At 41.8% G+C, this 23,674-nt stretch overlaps 4 protein-coding genes across 5 annotated transcripts; 1 reads left to right on the forward strand and 3 right to left on the reverse strand.

The window, feature by feature from the left end:
* Positions 1-199: 199 nt before the first annotated feature.
* On the reverse strand, positions 200-4,922 carry LOC120729652. Its single transcript, XM_040025412.1, has 4 exons — positions 4,759-4,922; positions 4,631-4,686; positions 2,606-4,562; positions 200-735 (listed from the first exon to the last, which is right to left on the reverse strand). The coding sequence occupies exons 1-3, from the start codon at positions 4,773-4,775 to the stop codon at positions 3,082-3,084; spliced, it is 1,554 nt and encodes a 517-aa protein (XP_039881346.1). The 5' UTR covers positions 4,776-4,922; the 3' UTR covers positions 200-735; positions 2,606-3,081.
* A 3,170-nt stretch (positions 4,923-8,092) lies between these two features.
* Positions 8,093-13,380, reverse strand: LOC120729653 (leucine-rich repeat-containing protein 17-like). 2 transcript variants are annotated; one of them, XM_040025414.1, is made up of 8 exons: positions 13,266-13,378; positions 11,687-11,796; positions 10,858-11,059; positions 10,299-10,775; positions 10,004-10,218; positions 9,233-9,388; positions 8,634-8,775; positions 8,093-8,545 (listed from the first exon to the last, which is right to left on the reverse strand). In XM_040025414.1, the coding sequence occupies exons 3-8, from the start codon at positions 10,980-10,982 to the stop codon at positions 8,266-8,268; spliced, it is 1,395 nt and encodes a 464-aa protein (XP_039881348.1). In that variant the 5' UTR covers positions 10,983-11,059; positions 11,687-11,796; positions 13,266-13,378; the 3' UTR covers positions 8,093-8,265. The 2 variants fall into 2 exon arrangements, with proteins under 2 accessions (XP_039881348.1, XP_039881347.1); XM_040025413.1 differs by lacking the exon at positions 11,687-11,796 and having other exon boundaries at positions 13,266-13,380.
* A 333-nt stretch (positions 13,381-13,713) lies between these two features.
* On the forward strand, positions 13,714-19,227 carry LOC120729661 (dynein regulatory complex subunit 6-like). Its single transcript, XM_040025422.1, has 9 exons — positions 13,714-13,847; positions 13,935-14,055; positions 15,602-15,764; positions 15,842-15,961; positions 16,080-16,203; positions 16,303-16,383; positions 16,691-16,825; positions 16,934-17,097; positions 17,181-19,227. Exons 1-9 carry the CDS (start codon positions 13,818-13,820, stop codon positions 17,293-17,295), a joined length of 1,053 nt encoding a protein of 350 aa, XP_039881356.1. The 5' UTR covers positions 13,714-13,817; the 3' UTR covers positions 17,296-19,227.
* A 33-nt stretch (positions 19,228-19,260) lies between these two features.
* Positions 19,261-23,250, reverse strand: fam185a (family with sequence similarity 185 member A). Its single transcript, XM_040025419.1, has 8 exons — positions 22,725-23,250; positions 22,528-22,637; positions 21,389-21,481; positions 21,044-21,182; positions 20,210-20,251; positions 20,022-20,117; positions 19,782-19,916; positions 19,261-19,629 (listed from the first exon to the last, which is right to left on the reverse strand). Exons 1-8 carry the CDS (start codon positions 23,158-23,160, stop codon positions 19,517-19,519), a joined length of 1,164 nt encoding a protein of 387 aa, XP_039881353.1. The 5' UTR covers positions 23,161-23,250; the 3' UTR covers positions 19,261-19,516.
* Positions 23,251-23,674: the final 424 nt, after the last annotated feature.

Raw genomic sequence — 23,674 nt, forward strand, 5'->3', positions numbered from 1 at the left:
AAAGGAAGCCATCCTTTCACTGCCAATGATAAACATTGGGCATATCACCCCACCAACCCCCCGCTGAATGTAAAAGATGAGATCCCAATTTATTTTACTTTTACGGGCTTTAATGACAGCTTCATGTATGTCATGTTGAATCAGTACAGTTTATCATTTCCAGTCTGTGCACTGGCACGTAGACCCCCGGCTTTTCTTGAAACGAACACACGGTGGCTCACTTTCTCTTAATTTTAGCCCTTACTCCTAACCCCTGAAGACATGTTAGGCCACCAGAAGAGGTCCAGAGAAGATCACGTTCATATTCCCCTGCCCCCCCTTTCACCCACACTTCAACATGTTTCAAGCACATGCAAACAATGACTCATGCGTTGCTTGTTTGCATTCCCCACCAATGTTCTTTTCAAGTGGCTTTAATTAGGTTGTCTCGATGCTTAAGTTACCATTAAAGTGACTTTCAAAAGCAAGACTTCAGCTACAGCCTTAATGGGATCTGTTTTAGAAACAGGTTCAACAAACTCCAAGTTGATTAATGCTGAGCTGCTGCTTGTGGTTCTAGAAAGTTCAATCAGCTGAATATGTTCAGCTCAAGTTAAGTCTGTCCGTAAGCAGTGAAAAATAGCCATCATCAGCAGAGCTCCAGTACCAGGATTCACCATGGCAACAGGCAAAGAGCAGAGCCTCCATGTATTCACTGGACTGAGTGAATGCATCTTAATGTAGAGGGAGACTTCTCTTTAAAAACAAACAAACAAAAAACACAACAACAAAAAAGAAAAACAGTCAGCACCATCCATTCATAAAGCATGAATCCTACCACATTTTAGTTTTCGTTATTTACTTGCAGCCGGATGTGAAACAAATACAGATGCAAGCAAACAAATCTGAACTTAAAAAAAAAGAAAAAGAAAAAAACAAACAAACACACAAACAAAAACTGTAGTTCTCCTGTAAATCGGATTACCTTGATTGTTTTCGAAAACAATTTCAATTTACACATTTCAGAAATTAATTTTTCATTTAAACATGATGTCTGACTGAACCTATTGCAGTATAAATTACAAACAGAATATAATCAGACCTACAGCCTGGATTTAAAAACTCATTTTAAATATTTAATCCTGTTTTAGAACCATAAAGTCAATTCAGACTGATCTTCACACCAATATTTACGTCATGTCCAACATGATGTCAACTCTAAAACAAATGCAGATGACCTATTAGACAGTTACAGCTGCTTTTCTGTCCACAAAGTTAAATGGATATAGACTGTAGAATTTATTCTGGACTGCTAATATATCCAGCAAACTGTTTTTAATCCTTACACTGAAGATTTATAATAAAGACTACCATCAAATGTGGCAATCAAGACAAGTCAAAATTGTAACACTTTCAGGTTCTTACTGAAATAGTCGATGTAGGTAGAAGAACAGGAAATTGATTTGAAGCTGAAGACCAATCCTATTACAATAAATCTATAAGTTTTTAGGTGTTAAAGAATGGCCATTAAGATTACGAATACTTCTATTTACATAGACCACTTGTCAGTAATGTTACCCGCAAATAAAATCCAGACATTGGAAGAAATAATAATAATAATAATAATAATAATAATAATAATAATAATAATAATAAAAATCTTAAAAGAGCTTTGTGGACCTAAAAGCTTGATTTCATTATCAGAGTCACCTGCACTACTTTAATGCATTTTACATGCAACGTCTTATATTCTGAAGCTGTAGCAGCTCGCATGATCCTGGAGAAACTTTGCAATATCCAGGAGAAAGTCTGCAACAGTAGTTTTAGTATTATAAGTCAATATGCTTATGAAATCAAACCTTCAGGTAAATAAAAAGCTCCCTCATCTGTGGAGCCAGCTCTCAGTTTGTATTCAAGAGACAGACACGCAGTCTACTGTTAAGATTCGGATTAAGACTTTCCTTTTTCATAAAGCATATAGTTAGGGCCTGATCGGGTGACTCTGAATCCTCCCTTAGTTGCACTGCAACAGGCCTAGGCTGCTGGGGGCTTCCCATGATGCACTTCTTCACTCGCTGTGTTTATAGACCATTTTGCATTTAATTATTATTTATCCATCTCTGACTGTCTCCCACAGCGTGTCTTTTGTCCCGTCTTCCCTCTCTCACACCCAGTTGGAGCAGATGGCCACCTCTCCCTGAAACCGGTTCTGCTGGAGGTTTCTTCCTATTTAAAGGGAGTTTTTCCTTCCCACTGTCTCCAAACCTTCGCTCAAAATGTGGTCGTCTGATTGTTTGGGTTTTCTCTGTGTTATTGCAGGGTCTTAATGTTACAGTGTAAATCACCTCAAGGCAATTGTTGTTGTGGTGCTATATAAATAAAATTAATGTTTTAAAAAAAAAAAATCAAATTCAGAAACACAGGAGAAACTGCCTACTGAATGCATTACACTTCCATACAAGACTGATACAGATGTTTTAAAGTTGAATAAGGTCAGTCCAGTTTCAGTGCTCAGTTTTAGTATTTACTTAGTAATGCGATGCTCTGTTTTCTATTTAAAGGACAGATTTCCAGGACAGCAGATGTGTTCACAGACAAAAACACTACAACATCTTGGTTTTCATACCTTCAAAAAATGTGTTCATCATTCTTCCCGGTCTTGCACATTGAGTTATCGTGTCCTTTCATTCATGCCATCTTCTGACCAGTCTCCACTGATTGTTATTACTCTTCCCTTGCACCGTACGGGGTGTGAAACAGACCTTTGACAGATACGCTACGGCCCGTGTGAAGCGGTTTTTGGATTTAACGTATGGCGATGATGGAGATGTATTACGGGACTCTTGAGGAAGAAGGCTTTTTGTGTTCCTCTTAATGACACACTTGGGCATCAAACCTGTAGGTTTAGGCTGCTGTTCAGAAGGCCAGTTGGCCAAGTGTCTGGGCCGTCGACTCACACTGACTCGAGGCATGTGCCTGTTTGATTGCATGAAAGGCCGTAAACGTTCAGACCTCACAGTTTGCCTTTGTGGTTTAGAAAATGAGCCCAGTGTGTTTCTTACTCCATAAGATGTAAGCCCACTCTGGGGTGGATTTCTCAATCTATTGTAATGTGGTTTCTGAAAGGCAGAAAAGGAGTTCTTGATTGTAGAGGTTTGAATTCTCATGTTTTGCACCGGCATTTAGGACGACGGGAACAGCACTGACTTTCTGGTATCCGGGAACAAAACTCAAGGGTTTGGCGGTAAACATCCAGCGAGCTCTGTCCATCTGTTTTTGCTTATAATGAGGAATTTGCGGGTATTGTGGGCTGCTTTGATAACCCATGTGACCTCTTCTCCATTGGGGTAAGGGGTCATTAAAGCTTAAAGAGACAGAACCACTTGATGGAGGCCAGTGGATGTTGGAAGCATATTTTACAGTCCTTAACTCTTTGCTGTCAGTGGGTTTACCCGGCTGGACTGAAGCACCTATTCTTGTCTTGTATTTGGGCCAATAATGCTGCATGGAAGGGGGATGCTTTTTGCCATAGGAATATGCAGATGGTAGGTTTTTTGCAGGTGGGACGTCAGTTTGACTTGCTCTGTGGAAGTCTTTAGTGAGTTCAAAGCCACCAGGTGGTCTCCAGTACCCCATTAAAGGATCTCTACTGTAAGAGGCATGTACTGGTTTTAGCATATCCTTCCAATAAGGTGTTAAATTTGAGGTCTCACTTGAATACTGGCTGAAATCTTGAGATGGGCTGTTTGCAGGGTTCACAGGGGGTGCAGTCACATGTTCATTATAGGAAGAACCGTGCCTGTGAAAGGAGCTGGAGGGAAATTGTGTTTTTTCTGGTGGTTTGTATCGTTCTGACTCCACACTCACAGATAAGTCATTGTTTCCCCAGGGAAAACCGTGCGCCAAATTTCTTGAAGCAAGACCTGTGGCTGCTAAATGATCGTGTGGGTAGAAAGTGGTGCCCGGCCTAAATTTTTGGTTGTCATAAACACTGGAAGAAATGAGACTTGCAGAGGAGTCGAAAGGATCAGGGAAAGAGAGGCGTTTATTTGGCGTTTGGTAGTTGGCACCTTCTTCAATCCGATCGTTATTTATCCTGCTGTCACCAGAGGCAGTACCTCCTTTGTCAGGAGTTGGTCCATAGTCCATGGGTGTTCCGAGAGTTTTCATTTTTTCCCGTGCAGTTTCAAAATGTCTACTCAAGTCACTTCCTGGTACTAAGAAGGAACGCTTCATGTTTTCTATAAACTCCTTTAAATGACTCATTGTGGGGAAAGCGACACCCTTCACAGGCTCCTGCGTGTGTCCCCTCACTAACAAGTCAAAGGGATGGTGATAACCAGACTGCTCATTTTGCCCTATGAGAGGAGCAGAAGAGGCCCCGTGAAATTTATCAGGCTGGCTTTGCTTCATCTCAGCGTTAGCATCCTGTCCTTTATCATAAATAAATGCTTCTGGCTGACGGGAAACAAAGCTTTGCCGTCCAACATTCTCATTGTTTGTATTCAAAGATTGTCCAGAATGAAATGTGCTGGAGGTTTGGGGGCTCTCATAGAGATAGTAGCCATGTGCAGTACTGTAACCTATCAGGAAATAAACATCGCATTAAACTCGTGGTCAATTATACAAATGAAAGTACTGGAATTCATACCTTCTTGAGGAGGAAAGCACAAGCAGCTCCACAACAGAGTGCAAAGCCAGGAGAGCCTGGAAATAAAAATAAAAATTGAAATACTAAAAATCTAAAAGAACCGAGAATAAAATGACATTTTTATTTACCTGAATGAAAGAGCCATGAGGGTGAGTTCAACCACAGACTCTACCTGCAGCAGAATAATGATTAAAGCTTCTAACCAGCAAAATAATCACTCATGCTCTGAGTGAAGCCACAGCGGCAGGAAAGGTACCAGAGGGGACACAAAACCTTCGCACATTCTGCTTCCACTGATTGCAATTGAAGTTATTGAAAGCAGCTGCTGAGTTAGTTCTTGCAGGTCCTCAGACTGGTGGTGCACAGTAAATTGGTTCTGGTTGCATTTTTACTGCGAAACAGTAACTCAGCTTCAGAGAACCTAAAGACTTTCTCTCACTGTTAATAAGTAATAAGTAGGTAAAGTCATCAGGGTGTTCTGTTTCACTCGGCCAGTATTTGTCAGTCCAGATTTGGCTGAAATTATAATCATAATAAACTGTTTTATAAATTGTGAATTATATAAATTATTATTTTTTTGTTACTTGATTCCCATCCTTTGTTAGTTAAGCCTGGCTCCTGACAGCCTGCCTCCCTGTTTGCTGAATTAATGATGAGCTGTTTCTTGTTGGGTGACAGGAAGTGGAAAAGGTTCATTGCACAGAGCAAGAGAGATACCCTGGAGCTGACTCTGCAGATGGACTTGACAAAAAAAGCCTTTTGAGAGGAAATGCTGACAGGTTGCACTTACCAAACTGTTGAGCTGGGTCAAATTACACAAGGATGAAAGCTGGTAGGTCAACATTTTAGGGTTTTTTTCTGAAGAAATTATACTGAGGTCTGCTGGCTGTTTTTTTTTCTCGCTCCCTCATGTAAAAAGCCAGAGAAAACACTCACTGAGGTTAAGAAATTTGCCAGACTAAAAGTCATGTTCCCATGCTGTATCCTCCCACTGCCGTGACTCATTTTGTCCCTGTGCACCTTTTTACTTATATTTTTAACTCAGTTGTCATACTTTTGTGCAGAAATGTACATTTTCCTAAGTTAAAAATGAATGAACACTCCAGCTCTCACTGAGAAACTGGAGACCCCTGTAAAGGCTAGATGCCTCAGCCTTAAGTGTATCACTGCTCCATGGTGTAAAGATAGGACTTGAAAGGGACAGAAGACTACTTCAAAACTGAATGAACACTTTTTATCTTTTGTGTGTGTATGAATTTTCCTCTGATGTTACTAGTGGGATTTACTGAAATGGACAACAAGCATCAGCAGAGTGAAAAAGGATGTGGTGCACTCTCTGTGCTCCCAAGCAGCTTCTTACTGAAGGTAGATTCTCTTACAGCGAGCAGCATGCTTGTCTCAGTTTTCTTTGTATTTAGCCTGGAGTTTTTACACAGAAAGATGATGGCAAGTCTGTTTTTTTTTTTTCAGGCTGCAACAGCCCCTTGTTCTCTGAGCAGTCAGCGATGAGCTCAGATTTCAGTTACATAACTCTTTAAATAGATTCCACTGTAAACATACAGTCCACTCTCTTTGAGGGTATTTGATTAAAGTCACTTGCAGATCATTTTCCTTTAATCTAAATACATACCAGAGTGTGCGTGTGTATATACACTTACAGGCCACTTCATTAGGTACACCTGTTCAACTATCTTTTAATGCATATGGCAGCAACTCAGTGCATTTATACATGTAGACGTGGTGAGGGCTGAAATTCAAACCGAGCGTCAGAATGAGGAAGAAAAGTGATTTAAATGACTTTGACTGTGGTGTGTTTATGGTGCCACACAGGATAGTCTGAGCATTTCAGGAACTGCTCATGCACTCCAATTTTCCCACACAATCTCTAAGGTTTACAGCGAAAGGTCCAAAAAAGAGAAAATATCCAGCATGCGGCAGTTCTCTGTGGGGGAAAAGAAAATGTTTTGTTCATGCCAGAGGTCAGAGGAGACTGGCCAGACTGTTTTGAGCTGATAGGAAGGCAGGAGTATCTCAAACAACCACTCATTACAACCAAGCAGAAAAACATCTCTGAATGCACAACACATGGATCCTTACAGCAGACGATCAGGTGCCACTCCTGTAAGTTGGCAACAGGGACCCGAGGCTGCAATTTGCACAGCCATTGGCTGCTCTGAGTCTCAATTTCGTCTGCAACACTGACTGCTCGGGCTGCTGCTGCTGCTTGGTACACTCTCTGTACTAACACAGCACAGTTTAAACACCACAGCCTACCTGGGTATTGTTGCTCACTGTCCCTTTATGACCACAGTGTACCTATCTTCTTATGGCTGCTTCCAATAGGACAACACACAAAGTTCACATTATCATGTTCATGAAACCAGTTTGAGATGAGTCCACTATGCATCGTCTTTTGGGATGTAACGGAATGAGACATTTCCAATATTAAGAACATCTTGAAGGCAAAAAGGGGTATAAGCAAGGTGTACCTAATAAACTGACCTGTGAATTCATGTATGCATATATATATATATATATATATATTTATAGCCACTCGCCAACACTGACTCCACTCACCAGTTGAAGCGTCTGTTTGTGTGGAATTTGTTTCTGTCCTCGGTTGATGAACAGTGTTTCAGCATGACTATGTTTGGCTTTGGGTGCTTGTTCACATCTGGCAGAGGTGCCAGCAGACCCTGTCAGAGGGCCAATAACATCAAACAGAAAGCGAGAAAGTTGTATTTATACAAAAAATGGTGTCTACATCCTATGTCCACATTTGTGTTTTATAAAAAATATTGTTTTTATTTTAAGTATGCTTCAATGTTTGGTTAAAAGTTTACAAACCTAACTGTAATATTTCATCACCTCATGGCAACAACATTATAAACCAGAGTTTTACTGTAACTCCCTTTAAGCATTCAGAGAAAAGTCAAGTGTCATTTGTCTGCTGTTTTTCCATGTGATTAAAAAAAAGATGATTTGTTATTTTAATCCTCAGATCTTTCAGTACTTAGAATTACAAGACCTGCTAAACTGTGCTGAAGTATGCTGCATATGGAAATCTATCATCCAGTCGGGCGTGTTGTGGAGTCAGGTCTGCACTCAGAGATTACTTCTTGTGTTTAATTTATGATGCTGTTAAAAAAATTTTTTAGTTTAAATAGCAAGAGTCTGAATATCCCCTAATTGTTGCTCTTACTAGATCAACCTATCTGTGGCCAAAGACTGGATAACAGACAGCACAGTGAAGAACATTCTGCAGAGTTACCGTTTATTTGTGACCCATCTTAACCTGCGTGGCTGTACGTCCCTGCAGTGGTCCAGCCTGAGATTTGTCAGTAAGTGTTCATTGCTGGATTTAAGGTGGTTTATATGCAGGTGTGCAATGATCAATGCAATTTGCATTATCATTATGATTATTATTATTATTATTATTATAACCACAATAATGAGTCAAACTAATCAAAATGTCAATCTTTATATATTTGAATTACAAACACAACACCGATAACACATAAAAGCAACAAAAAAATAGTTTTTTTCATCTGATGCAGACTTTTTGCTTTACAAATTACAGAACAGGTTAATGAAGGCAAAACAAACAGCCTTTAAGGTTCATATTTTAACTTGAGTCAGGACAATCTGATGATCTGGTATTTCTGCGGCACCCTCAAGGCGCTCGGCTCCAGCTCCTCCTCCTCCAGCTCTGCCTGTGCTTCCATCAGTGTGTTCCAGAGCTCGGGGTCTGTCTGGTCTTGATCTGGCCTGCTTTGCTGCTTTGGACACTCTCTGTTGTAAGCTTTCACATACTCCTCCACGCTCTCCCCAGCGTATTCCAGAGGAGAGTAGCACACCAGGCCTGAAGGACTCACTCCTGGATGGAGGCTTAGCCAGTAAACCATGTATTGAATGCTGAAAAAAGGCAGGGAGTTTTTAGTTAACTTGTCAGCATTTAACATTGAAAAAAGATGCTTATAAAAATTTGAGCTGAGGAACCCACCTGTAGTCACACACCCAGAGGTTTCCTTCCAGTTTTAAATGTAACAGGAAGTAGAGGTCTTCAAGAACCCCGTGCTGGACAAACGTCAGGTTGTTGTTTGACAAGTCCAGCTCCTGGAGATGCAAGAGCCCAGTCAGAGAGCCTGAGAGTGAGAGAGAGAAAGCAGAGGTTCATGGGCACAGCTTCCGTTAGCTTCTTGACTCTCTCAGTATAAATATATGAAGAGCAAAAGCAGTGCAGTCAGACTTTAATATAAATGCTCAGCCTGTCTTCAGTGTGTGTCTGAATAACTTCACCACACTGATCACTTTGTCTTCAACCTCCTAAGCTTTCCCCACCATAAATTAAATTATTACAGTATACAGAACGATGGCAGAACGCCCGCTGTCTCTGAAAACACAAAATGGGAAACAGAAGGCGGCAAGAGTTGTATAACTGTTCTTAACCTTTTGACTTTGCATATCCATATGGTATCCATCACATAAAGAAAGTGGCGTATACAAATTTGCAGTTGTGCATGTGGATACAAACCTACTGAGCGCCGTACATGCTGTTGTATTCCCTGATTATTAGAAAATAGGTAATAATAGCATGCTTACCTTTGTCCAATTGCTCCATGTTGTTATTGCTGAGATTAAGGGTTCGGAGACTCTTCGCGGCATGAAAGTCTCTAGCTTTGAGGTGACTGATCGAATTATGCGACAGGTCGATGTGGACAACGTTGTCGGGGATACCTGAGGGCACCTCAGTTAAACCTGAGCATAAATAAATGCAGAAAAAGCTTTATCTATATGTTCAGCTCAATTTTTCATGCATTCAATTCAAATTGGTCAAACCCAAGAGTGCTCCAAGAAGTCAGCACAAGTTCCACTACTGGATGATTAGTAACTAAAATGTAGCGCAGAGACAAATTGGAGTTCTGTTTCTATCCAGAAAATGAGTTAAACGCTAAAATCCAGGCTTCGGGCCAGCAGGATGATAGTAGTACATCTAATTTAGTCCTTTTTTGGACTACAAATGGTTTTCTATTTTAATAGGACTGTTCTCATAAAAAAGCCAGATGTTGGCTTTCTTTTCAAATTTATAAGGTGACAAACTCCTATAAAGTGATAATATAAGAGATTAAGTAAGCACACATTTGCAAACCCACACGTGCATGTTTGCTTGTTTTACGTTAGGTTGTGAAAATTCTTTGAGTGAGTTGTTTAGTCGTCCCAGCCAAGCAACAGCAATATTTAATCATGAGCATGCGCGCTCTCTGACAGTCGCAGGTATTTTTCCTAACCCCTCTCTTACATAACAAAAACACATGTGATAAACCTCTCAGGAAATGGCTCAGAGGAGAGGAGGGTAGAGTGCAGAGAGCTTGCCTCGGTTACTGCAGTCCATCCGTATTTGGGGGTAATGGTAGGTGAAGCAGACTGTAGTAGCATCTGGTTTGCTTCGAATTGAACTGGGCTCTAAAACGCCCGTGTAACCCGTTTCATCACTCTGTTGGTTGTTGGCCGGGTCTGGTTCTTTACAGAGTAACTCAGGATCAACGTGCTTCAACTTCATGTTTTTTAACCAGATGGGCTTGGCACACCTAGCAGAGGGGACATTTGGACACTGAGTAATGACTTAAAAAGTGCACACTACATATTGAGTTTTGTTGGAATCACTTACCTGGCGTGGTTTCCTAGATTACGATTGCTTGGCACCTGAAGAGTGCGTACAAGACTATCAATTGGGCAGAGACAGTTCCAGGGGTTATCATATAAACGCAAGTAGCCAAGGTTTGGCATGGGGATGAGAACCTCCTCACTAAGTGTTTGGAGGCGGTTGTGCTGAAGCAGCAGGGTGGTAAGCTTTGTCAGACCCTGGAAGGCCCCATCCTCCACTAGAGAGATCTGGTTCTGCTGCAGGTCCAGACTATCTAAATTCTCGTATCCGAGGAAGGCTCCATCATGAAGGACTTTAATTCGGTTACGGGCTAGAAGGAGGTGCTTGGGTTTGTTGGACCATGTGTTTGCGGTGGGAATAAAAGAGAGACGCCGTTCTTGGCAGTCTACAAAGACATGCCCAGATTCTGTTGACTCTAAACAGTTGGGTGACACAAGACCAGATGGGCCTGACCTGCTGTGACGGCGAGGACCTCTTGCCCTGACGATTCAAACACAAACAGCTGATTAATCTGTGAAAAATGGGCTGCAGAAATCAAATTAAATGTAGGAGTAATCCATACCTGTCCCGTGTGAGTTTGTGCCTTGCTCCTTTGAGGCCTCTGCCCTTTCCTGGTTTTTTCATCTGGATGGATGGGAGCAGCAGGAGGAAAAGGCAGAATAAGAGGAGAGGGGGGATTGCACGCATCTTGAACCCTGCAGGGGGGATTGTCTCTTCAGCAAGATGAACTGGAGTCAAATCAGCTTCTGATGAAAGTTTTCAAACTGGGAAACGGAAATAACAGGTCAAAGGGCAAATTTGGTATTGTTGATTGTACACAGGAGCTGTCATCCCTGCAGAAGTGAGAGGTAGCACACCAATCTGTTATAACATTATGACCAATCACAGGTGAAGTGAATAACACTTATCTCTATGTTATCGAGTGAGTGAACATTTTGTCCTCAAAGTTGGTGTTAGAAGCAGGAAAAACAAGCAAGCGTGAGTATCTGAGCGAGGTTGACAAGGGCCAAATTATGATGGCCAGAACATCTCCAAAACTGCAGCTTGTGGGGTGTTCCTGGTCTTCAGTGGTCAGTACCTATCAAAAGTGGTTCAAGGAATGAATATGGGAGGCCGAGGCTCACTGATCCTTGTGGGGAGCGAAGGGTGGCCTGTGTGGTCCGATCCAGCAGACGAGCTACTTCAGCTTAAACTGCCGAAAAAGTTAGCGTTGGTCCTGATAGAAAGGTGTTAGAATACACAGTCCATCGCAGTTTGCTCAAAAATAAACTAACAAGGGGTACATGAGTATCAGAACTGGACCATGGAGCAATGGAAGAAGGTGTTCTCGTCTGGTGAATCATGTTTTCTTATAAATCACATGGTTGGCTGGGTCCAGGTGTGTCGCTTACTTGGAGAACACCCGGCACCAGGACGCACTGTAGGAAGAAGGCAACCTGGTGGAGGCAGTGTGATGCTTTGGGCAATGTTCTGCTGTGTTCTTTCAGCAGGATAATGCACCCTGTCTCAAAGCAAAAATGGTTCAGGAACTTTTTGAAGAGCACAACGATGAGTTTAAGTTGTTGACTTGGTCTCCAAATTCCCCAAATCTCAATCTAATTGAACATCTGTGGGATGTGCTGAACAAACAAGTCAAATCCACGGATCCCCCAACATACAACTTAGAGGACTTAAAGGATTTGTTGCTAACATCTTGGTGTCTGATACCACAGAAACACCTTCAGGGGTCTGGTAGAGTCCGTGCCTCGATGGTCAGGGCTGTTTTGACAGCAACCAACACAATATTAGGCAGGTGGTCAAAATGTTATTCCTGACTGGTGTATGTACAGCTTTAAAATACAGTGGATTACTATGACAATACTTGTTCATTCATTAAGATACAGTCAAGTATTTCAAAAAATATTCAGCATAGTCCAAGTAAACATGTATCTGTTCTATACTGCTTACTGTTTTATTGCAGGTGAATGCAGAAACCTGCAGGAGCTCAATGTGTCTGAGTGCTTTAATGTTACAGTAAGTGAACATGTTAACAATGAACATCTTAAAGCTACAGAAAAATGCATCTTGCTTTTGTATGTGCACATTTACAGTTTTCTAAAGTTTGACTTTGACTTTCTAAACCTTGAAAAAACCCTGATTCTAATTGGTTTCATCCACCGATAAATAAACAGACAATGGTCAGTTTTCCAAATATAGATTCTAGTAACAGGTTCCTTCCTGATTGGATGGGAAGTAACATTTCAATCTCTCCTTTTGTAGGATATGATGGTCCAGAGAATTTTGGAGGGCTGTCCCTGCCTGCTCTACTTGAACCTTTCTTGCACCCTCTTAACAAACAAAACTCTACAAGAGCTGTCCAGGTAGGTCTCCATTTGTGGTAAAACCATCAGTGATTTAGACTTTGTCACCAGAATAGATTTAAAATATGCTACAAACGGTGTATCGGTGTGCATAATGTTTCCTTCTGATGGCATCCCGCCCCTCAGGTTCCAGAATTATCTACGTGTCTGTTTGTCCAGTTGGAGCCCACAGCTGGCTTTTATTTCATGTCCGAAATGAATGCGGTCTGTGCCAGCAAAATGATTTAGAGAAACAGATGCTACACTGTATAATTGTATGACAGGTTGATCGATTTCCATGATGGTGTTGCTCTCTCACAGCTTGTAGTATCTCTCACAGCTTGTAGTATTATGCAGTGCTATCTGATTCACATTTTCCCACAGAATAATGTGAGGATGCTCACCTTTAATTGACAATGACATTTTCCTTTTTTATGCCAAGGCTTTCTTTTCAAATGTAACTTTTTTGTGCTAAAAACAACCAAACAAACAACCAACTATGATCCGTACAAGGCTCATTAACACAAATAATTTGCCTTCATCATTTCTTACATCTAACAGAAACTGCCTGAGCCTTCAGTATCTGAGTCTGGCCTACTGCGACAGATTCACAGACGAAGGTTTTCTGTACCTGGCCACAGGGAAGGGCTGCCACAATCTCATCCACCTCAACTTGTCCGGCTGCACCCAGGTCAGTTGATGCGTTTCTCTCAGCTGCTCCACTCAAATTCAGCTGAAAACAGCAAATGGCTTTTGACCTCCTCAGTCCGTCTTGAACAAATCCAGTCACTCGTCTGTTTGCACGTGTTCTCTCTTGTTCCTGGCGTTGCTGGGGTTTGCACTCGGGGAAAGCGCCGAGCGAATGAGCAGAAGAGAGGAAAAGGCAGCTGTGGCCAAGCAGAGGTTTGGGTTGGCCCACCCACTCAGCATGTGTACACTCTGTAACGTAACCCACGTACTGCAACATGAAAGACACTTTTCTGGGAATGCGTATTAGTTTGCTTCCAGATGTATAGTTTTATGGGGCCCTGAAAATTCTGTGAATGAGGAAAAGTGCATCCAGGAGACTGATTGAGATTATGAAATAGACACAGATTTTCCCCTCTCCTCCTAGTTGACCGTGGCTGGGTTCAGATATATTTCTGCTGGATGTCCTGCACTTGAAGAGATTGTGATCAACGACATGCTCACGCTCTCAGATAGCTGTGTCCTGGTGAGTGTAAATCATGGCACATGAATGTGTCTTGTGCATAATTCTTTGTACCCACACCCTTAACCCCATGTTGCTCCTCTCTAACAGGCCCTCCTTACCAGATGTCACTGCTTGTCTGTTATTTCTCTGCTGGATGCACCACATCTTTCCGATATCGCTTTCAAAGCTGTTGCTGAAGCAGCCAAACTGAAGTCTTTCAGCATAGAGGGTGCGATCACATCCCACAGTCTTCATTTCAATACACGCACAGTGGGGGAAATAATTATTTGATCCCCTGCTGTATTTGTAAGTTTGCGGCTTATAAAGAAATGATCAGTCTCTAAATTTTATGGTAGCTTCATTTAGAAGGAGAGTCAGAATATCAAGGAAATATCCAGAAAAAACACATTACATCAAAGTTACAAATTGATTTAAGTGCCATTGAGTGAAACAAGTATTTGAATAATTCATGATTCCACAGATTGGTTGTGTGCCCAAGTTGCACACAGATTTCAGTCAGTCAAACAAAGATACTCCTGATTGCAACTCATTACATGTACAAAGCACACCTGTCCACATAATCAGTTTTGTCCATTCCAACCTCTCCACCATCATAGACATGACCAAAGAGCTGCCACAGGACATCAGGGGCAAGATGGTAGACCTGGGAAAGGTTGAAATGAGGTACAACAACATCAGCAAGAAGCTTGGTGAGAACTATTAGTGCAATTATTCAGAAATAGAAGAACTATAAAACGATCATTGCTCGTCCTTCATTCTGGAGCTCCAAACAAGACGATGCCTCATGGGGTGAAAATTGTGTGTGGATCAGCACAAAACTACACAGGAGGACCTTGTTAATCAGCTTGGCAATAGACTACGCCAGGGGTGGGCAATTCCAGGCCTTGAGGGCCGGTGTCCCTGCAGGTTTTAGATCTCACCTTGGGTCAACACACCTGAATCACATGATTAGTTCGTTACCAGGCCTCTGTAGAACTGCAGGAGCTAATTTAGCCATTTAAATCAGCTGTGTTGGTTCAAGGACACATCTAAAACCTGCAGGGACACCGGCCCGCGAGGCCTGGAGTTGCCCACCCCTGGACTACGCCATAATGGATTGAACCCACATGGTCCCCCTGCTCAAGAAGCCACATGTAAGTTTGCCAGTGAACATCTAAATGAGGCTTGGGAGAAAGTGCTGTGGTCAGATGAAACTATAATCAAGCTTTACAGTATTAACTCAACCCGTTACGTTTGAACGAAGAAAAGTACTGAGTATGACCCAAAAAATACCATCCCGATAGTGAAGCATGGACTTGGAAACATTATCCATTGGGACTGTTTTTTTCTGACACTGGTACAGGACAATTCTACAGGACTTGAAGCTTTGAGTGCCCAAGCAGAGGCCAACAAACTGAGAAGTTGGCCAAAGTCTCTCCTAAGATGTGTCCTAACCTGGTGACCTACCTGTGCCTGCTAACACAGGTTTCTCCACCAAGTATTAGGTCATGTTTTGCTTGGGGTGGAAATACTCATTTCACTCAATGACATTAAAAAATCAATTTATAACTTGTATGTAATGTGTTTTGGTTGATTTCTGTCTTTTTCCATTAAAATGGAACTACAATAAAAATTAAGAGGCTGTTCATTTTTTTTCAAGCGAGCAAACTTAAAATTTCAGCAGGGGATCAAATAATTATTTCCCCATTGTGTGAAGAGTTTTAATACTGCTCCAGTTATTCTCCACTATGTTGTACACAATGCTTGTGCGTTAGGCAACTACCAGCTCACAGACTTGAGCTGGAACGCCCTGTTCAGAAGCTCACAAGGTCTCCGCAGGCTCCACGCTGCAGAATGCCCCGGGATGACTGACGCAAGCCTCAAATCTGTAGCCTCCCTCCAACATCTGCGATATCTTAACATCTCGTATTGCAACAGGTGTGTGCTTGTTTGTGATGACCGAAGTCTCACTTTTCATACCTTTTCTTTACATTTCTTTAAATAATGTGTTTCAGGGTGACTGATGTTGGGGTGCAGTATTTGACTAAAGGCTGCTCGGCGAATGAACTGCAAGAACTGAATGTCAGTCACTGCAGTCACATCACCGACATCTCTGTCATGAGGATTGCACAAAGGTACACACAGTTACGTCTCTGATTATATGACAGTTTTTTTTCATGAGTATTTACCCAGAACTGAGCCTAAATACTATCATAAAGCCGCTTTTGTTTGCGTTTTTTTCCAACTTGTTAGGTTGTGTAAACTTCTCCATCTCAATCTGAGTTACTGCGAGAGGCTGACGGACTCGGCCGTGGAGTGGCTGGGTGGGAGCTCTCTCTGCTCACTTGACCTCAGCAGCTGCAACATCCAGGATCAAGTACTGTTACCATGTTTGCTCTTGTTTTCACGCATTGCTGAAGATTTGAATTTTGGGAATTTGAAGAACAGCCTGTAACTTGGGTATTTGCATTTTTAGGGACTGGCCACTCTTGAGGGAATTCCCTTGAGGAAATTGGTTATTGCCAAGTGCTTCTCTGTCACAGACGCTGGAATTAAGGTGCATATTTATCTGGAATTTCAGCCAACTGTTCAGCGTCCAAGTTTTCTTCTTCTCACATTGTTTTGTAACATTGACAACTGATGGGAATTACATTTGTATCCAAACCTTTTCCTGGACTAATGGTTTTACAAAATGAAACCCTTCTCTTTTTCCACAGCTATTTCAATGAATCTTTTGCTTTCAACAAGCCAACACCATTGAAGAAATGATTTCCAATTTCCTCCATGTTTAGTCCTCATTTATTTTCTAATCAGTAACACTTCATCACACATCTCTCATTTTCTTTGTTTCTCACAATGAGCAGAAGCTGTGCAAGAATGTGACAGACCTGGAACATGTCGATATCTCTCATTGTGTGGCTCTGTCTGACGCAGCCGTCAGAGCCTTTTCGTTTTACTGCAGAGGCCTGGTCGCACTGCGGATGGTCGGCTGTTTTAAGGTATAAACATGCACATTACTAAGGCATTTAATGTTATCCAGTTGAAGGAACTGCCTTTCTTCTTGTCATTTCATATGACATTTTTTCATTTTTCTCCCCCTGCCTCAGATGACCGATATGGCCGTGCAGTATCTGACAAGTGGATCTCAGTACTTGCGAGAGCTTGATGTGAGTGGTTGTGTTCTTCTCACAGATCTCACACTTTGGTACTTGGAAAGAATTTGTCCTCCACTCAGTTCCATCACGATGGCCTGCTGCAGCGGCATCTCGAGGTACGGCATGCTCTTAAAAGTTCACAGCAAAGCTAAACTCCTGCCCAAAACTTTCACCAATCGATGAAGGTGTGTTTCCTCAGGGCAGCTGCCTCAAAACTTCAGCCACGTGTGACATACTGGGAGCACAGCAGCGACACCCCTCCATACTGGTTTGGATACAACATGGGGCATCTGGTCACAAAACCCAGCAAGTGATGATCCATCAGAAGTAGCAAAGCAGTAATCAGTAATGACAACTGCAATAAGTCCATGCAGGAAATAAACAGAGTTTTACTTGTGTGGGCTTTCTGGTCTGTACCTGTCGGGACAGAAGCCTACAACACAAAGTTTTACCTGCTTTGCTGACACATTTCATCAGTTTCCAACAGCACAGTTGAAGTGGTGTACTAGTTTACTTCAGGAGCCAGTTTGCGGTCCTACCTATTAATAATATAGCAACCTTTTCTCACTGGAAATCATATTTATATGCACAGTTTCTCATGGACTTGATGTTGCCGGCCATCATTGGTCTGCAATGACTGAATTCAAAGTTTGCTTCAAATTCAGAAATGTCTCAACATAATCTTTAGAACAGGGGTCTCAAACTTAAATGAGTCGTGGGCCACTGCTGGCACTGTCATCTCATTGGAGGACCACTTTAGTCTTCAAGTAGTACAAAATCAAACAAGAAAACACCCACAAATATTTCCAAAAATGTAGTGTTTCGTTTTTTTTGTTTTAATTTCAAATATTGTATAACAAAACTGCAAACGTGAAGTAGGGGTGAGGTGGGCTGCAAGTGGGCCCCAGGCCGCAAGTTTGAGACCCCTGCTTTAGAAGTTTACTGTTCCTATTTTGGGTGATGTACATTTTATCCCATAGATGGTGAAGCTTTTTTCTACTGCTCCCTTATTCCCATCTGATTTATTTTAAATACCAGATGTCCTTCCTGACACAACTCCAAAGGGATTTGGCGTGGACCACACTATAGAGTCACTACTCAATTTGAATTTAATGGCAGAAAAGCATCTCATATTTGACAGAGTGCCATTTTTACCACTGTGTAGCATCTCCTCTTTTAACAACAGTCTGTTAATGTCTCAGAACTGAGGAGACCAGCTGCTGGACGTCTGGGAGAAGAATGTTGTCTCATTCTTGACTGATATAGGATTCTGACTGCTCGGCACTGCTGGGTCTGACGATGATGATCCACCAAATGTTTTTAATAGGTGAAGTCTGGACTTTGGGTCAGTTCAGCACTTTTCTACTATGAAGTCATGCTGTTCTAACAGATGCTGAACTTGCTTTACTGAAATTTGTAGTTCTTCCTGAAAATGAATGGCGGTGCATGTTGTTCGCAAACCTATATGCATCTTTCAGCGTTGACGGTACTTTTCCGTGTGCGAGCTGCCATCAGTCACTAATGAACCCTTATACTGTTAAAGATGCAGGATTTTGAACTGAGCACCGACAACAAGCCAGATGGTTGATCCTCTCTTTAGTTCAGAGGATACAGCATGTAATTTAAAAACAATTACAAATTTAAATTTGTCTGACCACAGAACAGTATTTCACTTTGCCTCAATCCATGTTTGATGGGCTTTAGTCCAAAGAAGACAGTGGGATTTCTGTATTATGTTCACGACAGAGCTTTAACCTGCATTTTTGGATGGCGCTGCAAACTATGACCTTTTTCTGGAAGGGCTCCTGAGCCCACGTACTGATTTTCATGACAGAATCGTGTCTGTTTTTAATGCGGTGCTATCCCAAAGACCATGCGCAGCCAGCATCAATTTTTGGCCTTGTCCTTTGCGCAACAGAGATTTCTCCAGAGTCTCTTTATAATATTCAAGATATTTACAATTTTATGTTCAGGAACATTATTCTAAAATCGTTCCACAGTTTGCAGATTGGTAAACCTCTGCACGTGTTTACTTCTGGGAAACTGCGTAAAATGTTGTACTTGAACCCAATCATGCTACTGACATGCTGCTAGCTGCAAAATTCAGTTTTAAAGTAATATTTCCAAATATGTGACTCTATAATTAATTAGAGCTGAACACAAGGGTAACAGTGGAGAGGTGCAAGGTATTCAACGGTGCTTTCATAGTTTGAGGTAGCTTCCAGTAACATTCGGTAAACTTGGACTAAAAAAAAAAAAAAGAAAATATGAGAAAAACTTTTTTTTTTTTTTTTAAACATCCAAAACACTCCAACGGTTTTGTGCACACATAATCTCACTGCAGTCTGTGTGTACAGTGGCTTCTTACACACATACAACATTTGTAATATGCTTCAGATTATAATGCAGTATATCCTGCGTTAAATAAGCATTCAGTCTCTTACAGCTGCAGTAATGTTTGGCTCTTTCTTGTACATTTTTTAAGTCCCAGTTCAGCGATGCATCATTATGATTCTAGGAAAAAAAACGGGACATTCAGCTGACTAGCCTCCGGGACTCAAACCAGCTTTGTACGGTCAGTCTGATGGAGCCTCTGTCTGCTTGAGCTTTAACCCACTGATTAGCCGGAGACTCTACATTCATGTAGCCTGTAAGAAACACAGAACAGGGCACATAAAAGTAGGAGGAAAACAAAGCAGAGGCGGATTATGGACAGAACATTGTGTATGGGATTATTTGTTTTAGGATATGGCATTAACTGTGCCACAGGGAAGCGTTATAAAGAAGGTTACGAGCTTACCAGTAACTGTGGTGTGGCCTTCAGACATGTTGTTTTCTACTCCATGGAGAACAACCTCTGGGCTGATATCCACCGACGTCGCACAAAGCCTCACCCCAGCTCTTAATGAGGACGGCACACGCACGCTCACCGCTCCTACGTAAGACACAGAACGAAGGAGAAAAACAATATGACTCAAAAGATGTAACAAAGAAAGTTGTGTCAAATAAAGACAAAGTTGTTCTTGTAATGTGTGTTTACCTTGCTGACTGTGAAGCTCAGCACTGCCACCGTCTCCCACGTAGACATCGATGCCTCCGCTGTCAGAGGAAACCTTCAGGAAGCTATTTGAACCATCTGAAAAAGCAAAGCAAAGCCTCGGGTGTTTTGTTTTGCTTCCACTGACGGAGACCATATAAGGGCAATGTGCAGTCGGTCGACTTGCTCACCTATAACTGTATCTCCACACACATTCTTCACAGTAGTCTCACCTTTAATTAATGAAAGCACATAATTAATGATAACACTTCTAAGACTGTAGATATCACAAGCCTGCAGCTCTAAGTCAACAAGATAATTGTTTCCATGCATGTGTTGGAGTCTGAGGCTCATCATTATCAGGAAGAAAAAGAAACGTCTGCATCAATGGTGCATTTTTCTTACTACACATCACAAAGCTCTGATCTCATCTTGACTTTGAAGAATTAGTCTTCTTAAAACTACATTGTTTCATAGCTTTTCAGAAACGAGTAATAAGCTGGATAAGCGGATAAATTACAACCACATTGCAGTTAAAATCACCTCTGATCTGAGCCCGGGATTCCAGACATACCAAAGTCCTGCTTTACCAAGCAAGTAACATAAAGCAGCTGAGTACAAAATGTGCTGTAATGTAATATAGTGTGCAAAAAATAGCAACCTCTTTGTGCAGATTTACCCATTTTGTGTTACTTTAGATTATTATTGCCTGTGTGTTAACCTGCCAACAGTATTTTAATACTCAGGTCGGTTGTATTTGTTCCAATTTCACACACTGTTGGGATCAATAGCTGGCAATGAGATCTTCATTTGATATTTTTATCCACTGGCAAAAAATATATACATTTACTTAAAAACTAAACTATCATAATCTAAACAATCTAATGTGTAGTAGAGTCAAAGTATTTAATTGCTTATTGGCTCACTTTGCATTGGACTCTGGCTTTCGTAATAACCACACATGTAATTTCATTAAGGTACAAGTTTTTATTAAAAATGAATGATGGACGCTCGCTTTTGCTCACCGTGCACGTGCCCTAGGTTCACTCTCCCCGAACGGGATGAGATGCAGGTGGACTCCGCGTAGATGGCTTTGACCTTCAGAGGGCCGTGCTCTGTTGACACATTCATCTTGGTGCCCTGGAGCTTCTTGACATCCACTGCCTGTAAACGTACAACTGATCACTACACAGGGATGTACACGATGTATAATCGCAGCTTTTTTGTTGTTTGTTTTAAGTAATAGCCTCAAATCAAAAAAAAAGGAAAACATGAAACTCAACACTGCTAACGCATATTTCAGGGTACTGCTGCCCCCTAATGACTGCTGAGTATAAGGACTAACACGTAGAAATAACAGTCATCCTTACACTGTCTCCGCCAGTACTGATGACCACGTTGCCATTGATTGTGCCCACACCTGTAACATGCCCTTCGTGGGATTGCACCTCAACCTGATGAGCCTGAAATAAGACAGGAAAAGATGAGAAAGGGCGCTCTTTTCAGGATGCTCACAGTTTGCATAGAGAAGACAGATGATTTGAAATAACAGAAAAGGGACAACTGACACTGAACAAAGGTGGTGGCCTACAACACAAACTGCCAGCCACCTGTGATCCAGTCTTGAGATGTCTTTCCAACAACTTGTACCTTGACCGGTGTGACCTTAATGACTCACAGGACAATTTTCAGGACTACCTCTAAAGGGTGTAACTTCAGGTATTTTGAAGTAAAAAAGACAAATTATACTGTGAGCCATTTCAAGTATTACTTTAGTAATTTAAGTAGTGCATAATTTCCAGGATTGTTAAAAAAAAACAAGTCCTCATGACATATTTTATATGTAAGGCAAGGCAAGTTTATTTATATAGCAATTCAATTCAACAGCAAGGTGATTCAAAGGGTTTTACAGAGACATTAAAAAACAAAAACAAATAAGAACCATGTAATAAAAGAGGACAGCTGAATAGTGGAGCATGCATGATGCACATCAATATAATGGATCATGCAAAATGTAAAAAGGCAAGGTGAAGCCACTACAATATAAAGGTGCAGTGCATTTACAGTGTAAGATGGGGAAATTTTGTTTGTCTTTTCACTAAAATACCCAGAAACTACACATTACTGAAAATTGCTTGGAGTTTATTTATTTCTTTGTTCCTGTAAAAACTTGAATTTTGAGCCAAGTCTTTGCAGGTAAATATAACTGCATCGTAAATTCAGGTAAAATACATGGAAAATCAGTTTAATTGCAGGGGAATTACAACCTGATTCACAGGCCAGTGAAGAAGTCCACTTGCCTTCAGCTCAAGTGTTTAAGGATCAACAGTCACAGTCAGTAAATTTTTTGATAGATGAAGGTCAGGGCCGAGCTGTTTTAGCAGAAGAGTGTGTGGTTTGGCTTTGTCTTTGTAAGATAAGCAGGCTTGAGAAAGACATAGTGTGGGTAAATTGCTCCAACAAGTAGGACCGACTAATTGCAGGCCTGACATGTGTTGCCAATACCCACCTTGACAGAGTGCAGCAGGCAGTTCCCCTTTTCTGTTCGCACCTTGCAGATATCACACTCCATATTCTTAACTTGCACGCTTCCCTTTCCTTGAGTAGTAATGAAGAGATCTGACAAAATTTCACATACAGAAATTATTCAAAGACGCAGAGCGCAGAATCACTTTAGTGTGGATCCCCTGTCATAGACACACTCACTGCTTTTGATGGGTGCAGACATTTCGATGGACACGTCGCTGTCCACCGTCTCAGCGGATATTAGGAGCTCTTTGCTCCGGTCATCATAGTGGACCTTTAACCGGTCCAGACTGACTCCCTGCTCCTTGTCTGGCCCGTGGACTGTTATGAAGGCTCGATCAGCCTCGGGGTAGGTGTGCGGGTCCAGCGGGTGGATGGATATGTTGCAGCCTATCTGTGCGCGCACCGTGGTGAAGGGGCTCACTGACAGATCCCACCGCCTCAGAGGCTGCTTCACCTCTTCATGAGCAGGAGACTTTAGAGGGGCAGAGAACGAGAGCGAGCGTGGAGTGTGCAGAGGACACCGGGTGGGTGTGAGAGTCTTGGGGCTGACCGTCAGGGACCAGCAGCGGAGAAGCCCGACAGACCCCCGCTGACCTGCTGATCCCCAAAACATCTCGGTAAATCAACTAATCCACGCCTGACTGTAGCCACAAGACCCACTATAAACACGCCATTCACTCGAGATCCGCGCAAGCACGGTTTCAAGACAAAACGTTTCCGGTATGACATTTCAGATTAAAAGCTTCATGAAAAATATGTGCACAAGAGATACTAAAAACTGTATATACTGTGTTTACAGCACCTCGGTAATAGCTCTTTCAACACTAAACTCTTATTCATTTACCTTTCTGTGCAATATGTTTATGTTTTAAGCAGAAACACTTGTCCTGAGGTTTGCAGTGAGAAAGTGCTTCGTTATGGGTTCAGAAAAAAATAATTTTATTTCAGGAAGACAGTTTTCTGGGCACATTCGCAAATCCGGTCCGCATTAAATCCTGACTCTGGCATCTGCCAGTCATTTATTGTATGCATTAATTAATCACAAAGATGTCGTCACAGGATTGAACTAATTTTCTCGAGGTGGGCGGATTGATCTAAATAGCAGTATTATCGATACCAATGTTGGT

The sequence above is a fragment of the Simochromis diagramma genome, unplaced genomic scaffold (genome assembly GCF_900408965.1).
Source record: "Simochromis diagramma unplaced genomic scaffold, fSimDia1.1 OVJJ01000293.1, whole genome shotgun sequence".
Classification (NCBI taxonomy): domain Eukaryota; kingdom Metazoa; phylum Chordata; class Actinopteri; order Cichliformes; family Cichlidae; genus Simochromis; species Simochromis diagramma.

Excerpts from the sequence above, each read along its gene's own strand:
- LOC120729652 (XM_040025412.1), bottom strand. Across the intron at positions 4,563-4,630 it reads GTGCTTTCCTCCTCAAGAAG|GTTACAGTACTGCACATGGC; the intron begins GTATGAATTCCA and ends ATTTCCTGATAG.
- LOC120729653 (XM_040025413.1), bottom strand. The coding sequence starts at position 10,982 with ATGCGTGCAATCCCCCCTCTCCTCTTATTCTGCCTTTTCCTCCTGCTG. Across the intron at positions 10,219-10,298 it reads AATCTAGGAAACCACGCCAG|GTGTGCCAAGCCCATCTGGT; the intron begins GTAAGTGATTCC and ends CCCCTCTGCTAG. Across the intron at positions 8,776-9,232 it reads CATGGAGCAATTGGACAAAG|GCTCTCTGACTGGGCTCTTG; the intron begins GTAAGCATGCTA and ends TCTCACTCTCAG.
- LOC120729661 (XM_040025422.1), top strand. The coding sequence starts at position 13,818 with ATGCTCACGCTCTCAGATAGCTGTGTCCTG. Across the intron at positions 15,962-16,079 it reads GTCATGAGGATTGCACAAAG|GTTGTGTAAACTTCTCCATC; the intron begins GTACACACAGTT and ends CCAACTTGTTAG. Across the intron at positions 16,826-16,933 it reads GGATGGTCGGCTGTTTTAAG|ATGACCGATATGGCCGTGCA; the intron begins GTATAAACATGC and ends CCCCTGCCTCAG.
- fam185a (XM_040025419.1), bottom strand. The coding sequence starts at position 23,160 with ATGTTTTGGGGATCAGCAGGTCAGCGGGGGTCTGTCGGGCTTCTCCGC. Across the intron at positions 21,183-21,388 it reads TCAGTACTGGCGGAGACAGT|GCAGTGGATGTCAAGAAGCT; the intron begins GTAAGGATGACT and ends GTACGTTTACAG. Across the intron at positions 19,630-19,781 it reads AGGCCACACCACAGTTACTG|GCTACATGAATGTAGAGTCT; the intron begins GTAAGCTCGTAA and ends TGTTTCTTACAG.